This window comes from Corythoichthys intestinalis, chromosome 5 (assembly GCF_030265065.1).
Source record: "Corythoichthys intestinalis isolate RoL2023-P3 chromosome 5, ASM3026506v1, whole genome shotgun sequence".
NCBI classification, from domain to species: domain Eukaryota; kingdom Metazoa; phylum Chordata; class Actinopteri; order Syngnathiformes; family Syngnathidae; genus Corythoichthys; species Corythoichthys intestinalis.
Window position 1 is genome coordinate 56,670,387 of NC_080399.1, and position 14,877 is coordinate 56,685,263.

General features: G+C 38.1%; 2 protein-coding genes across 4 annotated transcripts in view; both read left to right on the forward strand.

The window, feature by feature from the left end:
- Positions 1–2,408, forward strand: part of mical2b (microtubule associated monooxygenase, calponin and LIM domain containing 2b) — a 129,377-nt gene extending 126,969 nt beyond the window's left edge. For all 3 annotated transcript variants that reach the window (XM_057835975.1, XM_057835976.1, XM_057835977.1), the window contains 2 exons: positions 810–883; positions 965–2,408. In XM_057835975.1, coding sequence (XP_057691958.1) covers positions 810–883; positions 965–1,170 — 280 coding nt within the window. In that variant the 3' untranslated portion in view covers positions 1,171–2,408. The remainder of the gene's footprint in view (positions 1–809; positions 884–964) is intronic.
- A 4,457-nt stretch (positions 2,409–6,865) lies between these two features.
- Positions 6,866–14,877, forward strand: part of parvaa (parvin, alpha a) — a 48,205-nt gene continuing 40,193 nt past the window's right edge. The window contains exon 1 of the mRNA XM_057835956.1: positions 6,866–7,168. Within this exon, the coding sequence (XP_057691939.1) occupies positions 7,030–7,168 (139 nt within the window). The 5' untranslated portion in view covers positions 6,866–7,029. The remainder of the gene's footprint in view (positions 7,169–14,877) is intronic.

Below are 14,877 nucleotides of genomic sequence, written 5' to 3' on the forward strand. Positions count from 1 at the left end.
CACTATCAGCCGCTAGTTATAAAGCGCTAATTTGAATTGCTGCTGATGAAATTGGTTCAATTTCATTTCTATTTTCATTTCATTCTGAAAGTGTTGATGTCATGAGCAGCTAAATAAGGTCAGCAAACCACATGGACGTCTGACATCGTCGTTTCGGAGCATAGCTCACCGTCGAGCTAGGACTTGGCTCCAACATCTTGGCGAGGACATTACAATGACGTTTATAGTTTTTTGATAGTTATTTTGAGATTTAGGAGGTATTTTGGGGTGGTCAAAGGGTTAATTCAGATTTACGCGGAAATTTGGGTTACGTCGCCAGTGTAGGAGCAGAACTCGTTCATAATCCGGGGACTACCTATATATATTTTGTTGTTGTTGCAATGTCCTTATCCTTCTTGATTATTTTGTTGCTTATAGCCCTGAACTCATAGACTGGCATTGAGAGTTGGACATAAAATCCATTTAAACTGGGAAGGCTGGCATTGAGTGATTTTCGCTGCCTTTGATGGCAATAGATGTCCAATCCAATTTTAATGGGGGTTGGCAGCGATCGGCGTCAATGGCACCCAGTAAATTAAGACTATAAAATAAATATTCTTGAAAATGACGTGACGTGACATATCATTGTGTTTAACAAGTAAATGTGGATGGATTGCATCCTTTGATTTTTCTGAATTTGACCACTGGAGAAAGTTGTTTCTGATGTAGATTTAAGATTTTATAGGATCTTTAAAAAATCAAATGATCAATGGTAACACACTTGTTCGCTTCGACCAGTAGATGTCACTCATTTCTCTCCTGTTACTCAGTGCTCAGGAACTTGAATTGGAGGAAACCCAGGACCAACTTCAGCAAGACCTTCGACGCAGGATGACTAAAGAAGGTATATCATTTACAGACTTACTTTTAGTTAGAAACAATAGAGACTGTTTTTATTTTACTGCGACCCTTTCTCCTCGCAAAGATACAAAGAAGAGCGCCTCTGAGCTCCAGAAGGAGCAGGAGATTCTCGCTGAAATTATGAGGACAGTGGAGAAAAGGGACATGCTGGTGTCAATACTCGAGGAACAGAGGCTGATGGAGAAGGCCGAGGACCGAGATTTGGAGAGCCTTGTGCTGTCCAAAGGTTACGAGTTCCATTGGAACCAGGCTAATGACAGTTGGGGATAAGATGAGGCGGGGCTTATGGTTGACACACCAGGTCAAATGCAAGCCATGGTGGGCAATACGGAAGTCATATGCACATGCAGTACATCTTAAAGAAGAAAAGTAAGCTCTAGTTCTTTACTTTTCTGGTTATTCATCATTCATATTATACAACTAAAAGTCTTGACATTTTAAGATTTTTATTGAACTGTTGTATTTGTTTTTATCTAAAATAGAACTAATGGCACAAAAGAAAAGGCTAACATCAGATGTCAGGTTAATTCATGTTTCACAACTTCTGATAATGACTAACTTTATTTTTGCTCACTTGAAACTGCAACTGATCTATGGACACAACTGCTGATTTTTACAGAAGCTTGATTATTTAAATATTGTATTGTATACGATCACTTTGCAACACATGGACCAACTTGGACTCACTTCACCTGTGGTTCTGTTTTGCACAAATATTTTGCAATTGTATAATGAATCCACAGTTGTGTATTTTGGTCACGAGTATAATTGCTTTTATCCTGTGCGAATGTTTGTAAAGCTGCTTTCACATTGCCTTCACTACAAATTGGTGCATCACAGGTAACAGGGTAGATATTAATTAGCTGGTCCCTTCTAGACAGAACTCAGTTGTTGGGGCTTTGCACATTCCTATTCAGTTGTAATATGCAAGGAAACTACTGTACTACTGAACGATTGCTTTCACGATAAAGCATTGTGAGCAGAGAGTCTTCTGTTAATCTTCTTACTCTTCTTGTACACTGGCGACGTTCTGCCTCTGTTACTACCTTAGAGAGCATCAATTTTGTGGGTAAAATGTATTTTTCATCCCACATTGGGACTTCACACACTGGAGAGGACAAGGAAAAAGCCATGAAATGGCACCAAAGAAGGCTAGCGTGAAAGCGGCTTGAGTCAAATTTTTCATGTTGTGCTCATTTAGTTGTAATGTTATGTGAGAAACTGTTAATTCACTCATCTATAACCAGCCAATAATCAGGCATGCAAAGACTAGAAAAAGAATGGCTACATGGCTGAGAATGGAGTATTCCTATAAAGTTCAGTGCACATTTTAAATCAGTAAACTTTGGTAACCCAGACAAATATCATCAGTTTAGTCTCTCAAATTAGATGAGTTAAATCAGAGTTTATCTGCTATTATTTAAATTTTGCAACATGCTTTGGTTTTATATAACTTGTTTTAAAATGATCACAATATATAATAAAAATGGATGCAATTTGCTGTCGAATGGGAGCATTGGTGTGGTTTACTGATTTTTTTATGTATTCTTTGTATGTAAAGGCGAAACAATGTTTAACAAAATTCTTGTGAAAACGGGTTTACTGTGTCTAACCCTTTATATAGGGCACTCGTTGAACTCATCAGCTGTCTTTCACGGCACAAGAAGTCCAATCCATTTTGACTGGTGGAGGCTGGCAGTGAATTATCACTTCCAATCTCTCCCAGTCAAAATGGATTGAATGTCTAGCGTTGTTAATGTCATAAAAATCAGTCAATTCTTCCACTTTTAATGAATTGGACGTGTTTTGAATGGCTGGCAATAAGTTAAGTACTAGGAACAGTTCTAGAAGTCCTAATCGCAAAGTCGGGGGAGAAAAAAGTACTCCGACTTCACGAGTTACTTTAATTTAACATCACTCGACAAAAAGGCGTTGCCCGTCGAAAAGCAGACTGTCAATGGTAAAACATACATTTTTTTTTTTTCACCCTTCAGGCATGACAAATCCAAACAAACATACAGCATTTATATGTGTTTACAATTAATTCAACCCGAAAAGAAAAGGGCTGACGGGATAAGCCGAAGCTTATTGAAACCCGTCCACAATATACCATATAGGACGCAGAAAATATCGAATATCAATTTTTGACATTCAGATTTCGTAATGATTACAAGTTTTTTTTTTTTTTTTTTAATAACCATCCCCTCTGATTGTTCATTTTCCCAATAGTCCATAGTCGATCGTTGCAATGTGCTCGTTATGTTGATTAGATCCAGTAGACTAGTTCATATGCGTCCTTCGTGTCTGAGAAGTAAATTACACGATTATGAAAACATATTTGCATATACAGTATATCTATTATTAAATTAATTTAGTTAAGACAACTACCCGTAACGCTGATTTTTACTGACTTTGCGCGAGGATTTGCTACTATCTCTTTGCATAAAGTTATCCGATGATTCGTACAAAAGATATTTATTAAAAAAGAAAACAGCAAAGCATACAAATATAAACTTAGTTATTCAACACAACTTCACGTAACGATATGATTTTTACTGCCGTTGCATGAGGATATGCTGCTCTATGGCCAAAATAAAAAAACATGTCACGATCAGCCATCTACATTCACTTGGAAAGCTTTGAGGTCTCAACTGGTACCATCCGAGTGGGATAACTCCAACTTCCCACCTTCCTCGAATGCAGCATGAGACTGTCGGCATCTCTGCCAAAAATAGTCACTGTGTAGAAAGAGGAAAAATTGTAGTGTAGCCCAAAGTTGCGGAGTAAGACTATAGTTTCTTCTTCACTAATCTAGTAAAAGTAAAAAGTAATTCGTGGTAAAACCATACACGACGATTAAAGGGGGCCTGGTGGCCGAAAATGTCATTGCATGTAATTGATTTTCCTATATATGGATTTAAAATTAACTTAGCCGGTAAAATGTTGTCTATACAAGTTGTAAAGCAATAAAACAAAAATGAATGAAAAGAAAAAAAAATTATAATGGGTCAAAATTATTTTTTTGAACACGTCATGTGACTAGCACCTTAGAGACTGCTATTTGCTTTGCTTAGCCAAAACCACCTGTGGACAGATTCTGGCTTTAAGATTCAGTCAAAAAGGATGCGGCGTCTACTCCTCTAGGTATGGCAGACAAACGTTCACGCTCACACACGCAGGCACACACACAGCTGGGATGCCACTATGTACGACGAACACGGGCTAAGCTACCATCTGAGCATATATCTTGTAAGTTAATTTTATTGCTGACACTGCGTTTGGGGGTCATCAACATGTTTTGCCACCGCCCCCCTCCACAAAGTCCGCCTATGGGTAAAACTAAGTACATATTTCTCAAAGTTACCTGAGTAAATTTGTAATGGCATAAATGTTACACGTTACTACCCTACCTGTCAAGTCGTACGGTTTTGCCGTAATTTCTACAAGTGAGCACTGATTTTTAAATGTGTACGCCGTGCGTTCAAAATATGTACATTTTTTCGTGCATTACGTTGTTGTTTTCTCCGTTCGGATTTTGTCACCCTTTCGACAACGAGACAATGTGCGTTACTATGCGTTACTTCGTTGGTTAAATGACGCGAGAAAAGTCAGAGACACAGAGAAAGAAGAGTGTTGTGACGCTGTAGCAAACGCAATGTTTGGCTAGATGGCTCCAATATTTCCTGATTGTAGCCGACAGCCTACAATCTACGCCTAGATATCACATGCATATAGAACTACCTGCGAAATGACAGACTTGGCGGCGTTGGTAAACAGCCACCATTTTAAAGCAGTAGACTTCTCAGAAAGGCTCTGTTGTAGTGAACCTTCCTGGCGAACCTAAGTAACTTTTTATCGAAAATACTCCTAAATCGGCAAAATTTCGACTTGAATCTATCTTTAAACGATGAAACAGTTTTAAAACTTTCACATGCCGAAAGTAGACAGAAGGGAACTAATGCATAAACGGGAGCAATTTTAACAACTTTAACAGTTGATTCAGAACATTATATGACTTCTAAACATAGCAAAGCTTATTATGTTTTTTTTTTGTTTTTTTTTTGTTTGTTTGTTTTAATGAAAGAAAAAACATGAAAGGTGACACCAGTTACTTTGGCAAGTAACTAACTACTCTTACATTCAGGTAACTGAGTGACTAAATAACTTTTTGGGAGAAGTAATTTGTAACTAATTAATTTACTTTTTAAAAGTAAGATTAACAACACTGGTCATAAAGATGAAATCTGTAGAATGAAAAGTGACGAAAGCGGAGATTTTATTCTGCCAGTTTGTTGCCAAACACAATTTGCCTGCAACGATTGCTGATCACTTCGCAGAATTAGCAAAAGAAATGTTCCCTGACTCAAAGATTGCATCGGTAAGTTAATTTTATCAAATGACCTTTTAAACTTATAATTGGACACACTAACGAACTACCTTCAAGTCAAATTAAATTGCGAGCTGAAGTGAATCATGATGTAGCTGAAGATATTGATTGTTCTTTGATTGCACCAGGTTATATGTTACAATATTACCAATAAATTCATATTATTTTAAAAATTGAGTTTTATTTTTGTTTCATATTGCGCGCAATATACAACGTTGTAAGATTAGTCACCAATTTGTAAGATTGCCAAAGGCCTCGGGTTGACAGGTATGTACTTCCCACCTCTGATGATAGTTATATATGTTTAAATTAGTGCGTTATTGGGAGCCCTAACCGAAGTGTTTTTGTTTTGTTTTGTTTTTATTCATTTCATTTTTTTTTATTAATGATTAGAGTGGACGCCAGGTATTTTAGGGTTTGTTTGTGTTTTTTTTTTTTTTTAATATAAAAAAAGTCACTTGCAAGTTTAAGAGTTTAAAAAAAGTTCCCATCTTCCTCATCTCCTTGTACATTGTCATGTAGAATTTATTCATTACTGGTTAGTGTTTGCCAAGTACTTTTTCATACAGTATACTCAAGTGTTTAGGTTTGGTCTCAACATTGGTAGGGACGCTATAACAGCATAACCTGCATGTACACTTTTTGATAGGGACGGGACATTAATAAGACCAAACAGATTGGGTAAATTTCTCAAAAAATAGCTGGTTCGTACGTAAAGTGAAAAAAGTTAAAATAATTTTCATGGGAGAAAGTCATTTTTCAAAATATTTGCGTCATATGAAGTCAATTAACAGTGGTTGTGTTTTTGGGGGGGGGTTTAAAAATGTGCTCAGGTTGCAAATAAAAATTATTTTTTTAATGATGTAGAAAATAAATACATTTTACTTAGGGAATAAATGCACAAAATGCACAGTTGAATTAACGGTTTTACAGGTTAGCAAGTTCACAGTTTAATACTACGCTAACTCTGATGCAGGTCGGACTTTCAGTCACAAAATTAGTGGTGTGTTCCGCACCTCCACAACATTGACGTCTTTTTACATTACTTACAGTGGCTGCTGCTGCTGCTAGCCGAATTTTTTCCCCCCCTCTAATATCCCTTCTCTTCAAAAAGGGCGGAGGAGGTGGCATGTAGGCATGTTTTTCTGTCGGGATTGTGTGAATGTGGGGGTTCTACTCATCAGCCAATCAAACGTGCGTTTGAGGGGATAAAAATGGAGAGGCTCATTAAGCAAATGAAAGGGTAAGTCTCAACATAATGAGAGTAATTCACTTAGTAATGGTAGGGTCAATTCTATTTTACAACTTATTGGAAGACAATCTAAATTACCTATATAACTGAAATCATTATATAATGCAAATAAGGTTGCTTAAAAGTTGGCTGGGGACAATTTGAGCATCCCTAAAACTTGGTGGTGTAATGTCCCTACCATCCCTACGCAAACTTACGCCCTTGAATATACTATACAACATCGTAGCCTACTAGTCCGGTATTCTGACGATACTGGCCGGCCACCAGACCTCGTTTCCTGCTATGAGTGCCGCTCTGGTGCCTCTGCTTCCTCCCTTGGACTTCAACCGGGGAGGCGTGGCCTCTGACTCCGGTCAGCTTCGAGAGGAAAAGTGTGGAATTCCATTTCCGCTTTAGGGAGTGGACCGCGATTTTTTTCCATCCAACAAACTTTCAATCCCACGTCAATTTAGAAATTTTGAAGCCTCATTTTTAAAGTTTTGTTCCGACAATGGCTTCCTCTCCTCAGAAATCACCGTCCTCTCCTAAATCCCCGACGACGCCGAAATCCCCGTCTTCTAGAAAGAAAGACGATTCTTTCCTCGGAAAACTTGGTGGGACTCTGGCGAGAAGGAAGAAAGCTAAAGAAGGTAAACAGCTAACAAAATAATAAGCCACGAACTGGCATGGGCGTTTCAGTTGTCTGTCCTTTACATTGAGGCGAAATTATGAAGATAAAGTGGGTTTTAAATTGAGTCGACATCCCTAAAGTAATCCAGGACAAATATGGGACACATTTTGGAAATAACGTTTACCTCTGATTTACTTTTTATTTTATGTAGCATATCCTCGTCCCTGCGTATCATGTGAATGTAGGCTACGTGTCTTTTTCCATGTAAGGTAAAGAATTCACTTGTGGTGCAACAAGGAATGAGAAGTTCTCTTGTGGGCTCGCCCCCGTTCAGTCACTGAAACGTTGCTTTTTAATATTAATTGAAAATAAACCCTAAACTACCCCTAATAACTCCTGGATTTGATTGTGATATAGCTTTGAGGTTCAACTGTCAGCATAATAAAACCCTTGTTTTAACTTTACAATTTTTTAACGTAATATTGTATTAGAAATATATCTAAGAATGTCCCCTATCCGATCACGTGATCGGAAATTGGGCGATAGCGACATTTTTCAGAGGATCAGAATCGCGTGGAAAATGAGCGTGTTTTTAACATATACTGTATATATTTTTAAGAGCTAAAAAGTAACAAAATACCGTAATTTCCCGAATATAAGGCGCATCCGTGTATAACGCGCACTCCAAATTTACCTGTAAAATCTAGGGGAAATTATTGTACCTGTGTATAACGCACACCCTAATTTTAGCATCAATAAATAGAAGAATACAAGCAAACAGAGCTCGTGTATAGATACAGAAATGTCATTTTACTGACTGTTGAAACACAGCACAAGCATAGCACATTGGTAGTTCAAAACATTACCGTAAACTGACAATATGTACGGTAATAATATGATCTGATAACTTCTTGAACTTACCAGAATCCAGGAGAAAACAAAACAGATGTGACTTTTCTTTTAAAGGATGCTGTATAACTTGCTCGTTTCATCATGATGAATAAATGTTTCCTACATGGATTAATACGGTAAAATGAAAGGGAGAACGTTAGTCGGAAATCCGAGAGAGCTCATCGCTGTTGACACGACAGTAACAATAGGAATATTGTTATTTGGGTTTGAGTTTCCCAAGGGACAAATATAGTTGACGGACATAGGAAGTCTGTGTTGTTACGTTTGTTGTGGTCTGAGTTGCGGAGCTGCAATAAACGTTGACTCAAATGAGTTCAAGAAACTAAATTCTGTGCTTTACGAAGAGTGAAAAAAGCAGAATTTAACACAGACGAAATCAAATCGGCAACGGATCGCCGCATACGTTTCTTCAACACAACATGGCCGTGTCAATAAATGTAAAAAAAAAAAAGGTTTATATATATATATATATATATATATATATATTTCTGTCTCCATCCATGTACCCGTGTATAATGCGCACCATGATTTTACAAGTTGATTTTGGGGGAAAAAAAGTGCGCGTTATATTCGGGAAATTACAATAAACCATAATTACAATGGCATTGCCAAAAGAAACAAAAATATATACATTTTATTCTCTGCAACATTTCAGAAAAAGCGGAAGTGGGAGTACTGTAAACTAGGGCTGCAGCTATCGATTATTTTAGTAGTCGATTAATTGATGAACTAGTTAGTTCGAATAATCGAGTGATCTAATAAGGAACATGAAAAATGAAAATACCTGCGCTGAGCCTCAAACGGTATAAAAATAAATAAGGATCTATGTACAACAAAAGAACAATTGGCTAACTTGCATAGCAAAAGTCTGCTAGTTTAATGCCATAAAACGCTAACTAAAAAAAAAAAAAAAAATGTTTTTTTACAATTAACAAATGGTTCAGACACATATTCCCACAAAAAAATGGCTAAATATACATATGAACTTAATTACGAATGCACTGAAAAAACAAGCTCAAACAAAAACTTGGCTTATGTTGGTCTTAACAGGGAGCAGCCGGCCATGTGAAATGAAGCAGACTGCAGGGCTGTGTATCCACCCAACTAAATAAAACTAAATGTAAACACTTTCAAAATAAACCATTACAACGCCACTTCAATTGAACGAATACTCGAAGCAGCAAAATTTAATCCGAATCCTTTTTTCTAATCGAATACTCAAGTTAATCAATTAATCGTTGCAGCACTACTGTAAACAGCACAGTACTGTCACATTTTTGGAACTTGTGTTTAAATAAAAATGCAGACTTTTTTTTTCGGCATCCGATCGCTAAAATGCCCGGCGCAGCTTTGCCTTGAAGAAACAAACTCTGCTGCTAGCAGCCTCCCTCCTCCATTCCTCCCCCAAACTGCATGAAAGGTGGGAACTGTGGTGCAAGCGGGAGAGCACTATATTCGGCTTATTGTGCACATGTGCCTGGTGTTCTGTCAAATTTTCCGACCGATCAGAAATTGAAACTTGAGTTAAAAATAGTTGCGAATACAGCGATTACAAAGTAAACATTACAAACTTTCTTTAAATTAAGGATTACTTACGTTTGATCATTGATAGGCATGTAAAAAGCTCTCCTCATGCACGTTAGCTGCACAAAAACTGCAGCCGCCCTCCTCCGGGGAACGAGCTTTAAATTGCTCTTCGGCGAAGACAATCGACAACCCATTTGTCATGTCAAAACATCCGGGCTAGTTATGTGTGATTTTCCGCTTCGAAGACTTTGAAACATCACTCTGTTCGGGTTAGCATGTCGGCTAGCTGTCACGCCTCTTGGTTTGTTTACATTTTCCGAAGCCGGGGAAGGGAAATGACATATGTCCGATTTAGGTGTCATAAAATATCGTTCGGTAGGTGCCACAGTAAAGGTGTCGAAAAAAAGTTGACAGTTTTCACCATTATGGAGTAATTTTGCCATGTCGTCCTGAATAAGTGCATTTTTATTATTTCATATTCCATTTAGCACAAGACTGTTATTTGCCATGCCATTTATTTAGCAATTGGGGAAAATACTTGGATAAAAAGAATATCCTGTAAAAATATTGAAGTAGGGACAGAAACAATGACATTTTGCAGCTCTCTTCGTCGCGTTTTCCTCGTGAATAGTTCCCCCTCGACAGGCTGACTGGTCCTTCTCAAGCCATTTATTTAGCTATTGGGGAAAATTACTTGGATAAAAAGAATATCCTGTAAAAATATTGGAGTAGAGAGACTGAAACAATGACATTTTGCGGCTCTCTTTGTCGCGTTTTCCTCGTTCTGAATAATTCACCCTCAATGAGGTTAATAGTAAAACCGATGAGCCCAGTCTCTCGCTGACGTCATCCACCTGTTGGGGACGCTAGAGCCCTATAATGGTAGGCGTGGCTAACCGGCAGATTAAAAGACTAATTTCTCGTCATCTGCGTTTTGATAAAATTGTTGTATATAGTCGAATCGTCTCAAAATATGATTTTAATTCACATAATAATGCTATTTAAGAGTTTTCTTCTTCTGTCGTATGCTCTTTAACTGATGTGTACCATACGTTGCTCATATCTTATCAAATATGTCCATATAAAAGTCAAAACACATGTCCAGAGTTGAACCATAGACATACGGTAGATACTCATTGAATTTATTAGTCTCAGGAGAAGCTAGGTTATGGATGAAAGACTATCACACTTCTTGTGCGACACCATGCCCCCAGGTCCCGAAATAAGGGTTGAGTTTAAAACTATTACCTCAGGGTTGAACTGTATTTTATGTTAGTCAACATTGTCATTGCACATAGTACAATTTTTGGGACAGAAAATGCAGTATAGCATGTAACCGGAAGTGCGAGAAAGTCCAGAAGGAGTGTATAGTAAGTGAAAACTGGGAATAATGTCACAGTGGATTTATGCATATTTAATCCACTTTTGTGGATTAAGTTTTATTCATTCATTCATTCATTCATCTTCCATGCCGCTTTTACTGACTGATAATCAGTGTTGGGAATAACGTTACATAACAGCATTATTTTTTTTCAGTAACGGGGGAATCTAATTATTTTTTCTGCTGTTACAACGCCGTTACCGTTACTGAAGGTCAAAAGCTGTGCGTTACTTACTTTGAATAAATTGAAGAAACTACCAGCCGTAGCGAGTCTACTCTGCTGTGTTTGTCATCCAAGACTTGGGGTGCGTTCAGGTTCATGGCAATGAAAATAGTAAACACACATAGCCTACCTTTGCAAGAACGACGGAGTTGCCGTTTGATATGGTCATAATGTGCAGGTCCTGCACCCATCCGCAGCAAAACTGTTACACCAAACAATAAATACAGCAGAATGTCCATTTCTCGTAATTGTGGAATCCCGTCGACATCTTTACTCCATTTGTCTTCGGCTTGCTCGTAAGGGTCAATATTGTTCACATCCTTAAGTTTGATCATATCTGTTCTTCGCCTTAGTAACGAGTTTGTCTCTTTATCGAACTGGCAAGTTAAAGTTTAATGTCCCGCGAGCCAGACCTGCTTCCATTATGGCTGCGTTGTTGTGAAATCTCCCGTGATCCCCCATTCTGTGAAGTAAATGCTCGAGCCTAATAGCGCATGTACTTCAGAGCCGGTGTTTTCACACACAAACCAGTACAGCGCGTGCGGCAAACACACACACACGCAAAACAGATGCAGAGGGATATGATGGCAGAGCATTCAGAGGAAAATTTGTCCTTTACGAGGTGGAGATATAAACATTATTTCAAGTTGGTCGAACTTAAAGGAAAGAACGTGCATGTAAAGTAAAGTTGCACCGATACCGATACCAGTATCGGCAGGGGGCGCCGATCCGGCCCGAATTGGTGGTATCGGTATCGACGAGTACCAACATTTAGGACGCCGATACCATGTACTGGCATCACTTGAACGCAAATGTACTGTCCTCCCCACGTGAGCTAACTTCCCAAATCCCGATGCATGACATCTGTATGTCTTTGTCTCGAATTAACCAAACGAAATCAACTCCTTCATCTTCAATTTTAAGGATGTAAAGTACAACGTATTTCCGGGATGTTACGCTGCTCACCTAACATAGCATTCACAAGCGACTAGCATGCGTAAGCTAAAGCCTGCTATTAAAGTGCCGATGGGATCAGAAAGATTAAACCCGTGGGAGACTATGCAAACTCATGGTTTCATGATGAACAATGAGTGGCAAATTAAGAGCGCCACTTAACAAGAACTTCAAACCCGTCCTGTTTATGAAAGTCGATTGTCATATGTGTTGTGCAGTAATGAGCAGAAGTGACTTCTGTGGCCAGAAAACAAGCGGCGCAGCGCGCACACTAGATATCATCAAATAGCAACCTAGATGTCCTATGTTAGATCCCATGCCAACTCTCGCGCGCGCACACTAGATATCATCAAATAGCAACCTAGATGTGCTACATTAGATCCCATGCCATTAGCTGCGTGAGCCCAGAGCGACACGTAGTCCATATACTACATTGATGAATTAGAAACCGCCATGACTGAATGGAAGTTAAGCAGGCCAAATCAATCCATACCAGTGACTATAGATAATGCTGCAAATACTGTTAATTCAGTACGTTACAGATGGACTCGTAGCACAAATAGGATGTTTTGCTTATATGGTAAACATAGCTGCTAAGAGAGCTGCAGCAATCAACAGTGTGCCCCACTTTACAAACAGTAAAGGTTGTTCTCAGCACTTATATACAAAATTTCTTCAGATCAGTAAGAAGTAAGCACATAAATATTATGCACTAAAATGCTTGTTTATATGAAGTTATTTTTGCTTGTTAGCAAATAAAAATAATAATAATAATAATAACAGTTGTATTTTCTGTTTCAGAGCATTAAATGTATTGAAATGTATCAAAAATCGTACCGAACCATGACTTAACTGTATCGTTGCATCCTTTATACTTACACACACACACACATATATATATATATATATAAAATATGTTGTTTTTTTTTTTTTTTTGCTAACAGAGTGGTATCGGAATGGTATCTGTATCGGCCGATACTGCACAGCCAGGTATCTGTATCGGTATCGGGCCCAAAAAATGGTATCGGTGCAACACTAATGTAAAGTGTAATTTTTGTCCCGGGGCAAAGCTTTTGTCGACATCTGTGGTAAGCAATTCAAATCTGTTTATTTTTGTTGCACTTCAAGTGTAGGATAAATCTGTTACTGGTGAGGTGCAATAAATATTACATGGTTCTATAACACAACTACCTGTCTGTTCTTCTCTATTCAACTGACTCGAATACTGCTCAGAAAATTTCAAATTCTTTGACATACAACAACTTCTTTTTAAAGTAACGGAAATATTTACTTTCCCTGGTAACTAGTTACTTTTACTAGAGAGTAATTCAGTTACTAACTGTTACTTTTTGGATGAAGTACTGAGTAACTGTAACTAATTACTTTTTTTAAAGTAACGTGCCCAACACTGCTGATAATACCTTGGTATTCAAGGGAAAACTCTGGGGGAACTTTAAGAGTTATTATTAAATAGTCAAAATCATTTCAGAAATGATAGTCATGACAACATATACAATCGGTAAATTATGAATATTTGGGATGTATGGAATGTTTAAACACCAAAGTGTTAGACATACAGTAAATATCATTGGTGTGCTCATTGCCTGAAAAACAAACATCTTTCCTAATAGTGTTGTCCCCATCATTCCTACCTCTGCTAGCATGATGACTTTTACATGGGAATAGAAAGGCCTCCTTTTAAATAGATGATTATTTGGTGCTTCCACAGTTTACTGTTCTACAGCTGAGCCTCATTTTATGCCGTTGCAGGTAATCACATCAAATTCATGCTGCAGACGGCACGTGCATACGCTCGCACAGTCTGCGGGTCTGTGCAGGTTGTATGATTTGACGAAAGGCAACGGCTACTACTTTTGGCTGATTATTGATTTGATTTTAAGTCAGGAGTCGCCATTGCAATTTCCAGAGTAAAATGAAGTAATAGCTAGATTGAAATAAAGTGAAGCTGGGATGAGGATGTTAACGTTCTATGGGTTTAGGGTCAAGATAGGATTAATCAAAAAGATAGAAGGGAGGGTCAGAAGATGTAATAGACAACATTAGTAAGGATTGATCCAAACTGTGTTTTAGAGGCAGTGAAGTACAGAAGACAGAAGAGGTAATTCATGAAGCTGAGTGAAACCAGAATAAATGGTGCATGTTTTTAGAGTTGTTCAAAGGCAGAGTTTTGGGAGGATGCCTGATTCTGGGGGACAGAGGCATACAGTACAAACATAGACTGTGAAGCATTTTGTCCACCAGGTGAGCAATCTGTCGTTGGTGTGTATCCTTACATATACAGTATAAGCTATAATACAGAAAACCTAATTCTGATGTATGTTGTGCATTTTCATTGATGGTAATACGTGACTATAATGGATCCATTTCCGCTTTTATGACACTTGCACAAAAGCAGAGGGAAGTGATGTGTTTGACAATCTACAGTGCAGGGCATTGACTACTCTGGCTCAGTTTGCTCAAGTAGCAAATCAAATTTGTGCTAGGCACAAACAGGAAACCGTATTCCTAAAGCAGCACAAATGGTAATCATTACCAGGAGCCATGTCATGGCAGAATGGCTGAATGTATTTTCAGTGTTCTAAATTTGTTTTTCGTGAACCTCATGAATTCACTCAAAGAATAACATTATAGCACAGTGACACAAAAAACGAGAACCTAGTCTTTTTTTTTTTCTCGTTTGAAATCTAAATCAGTTGGCCATCATGCAACC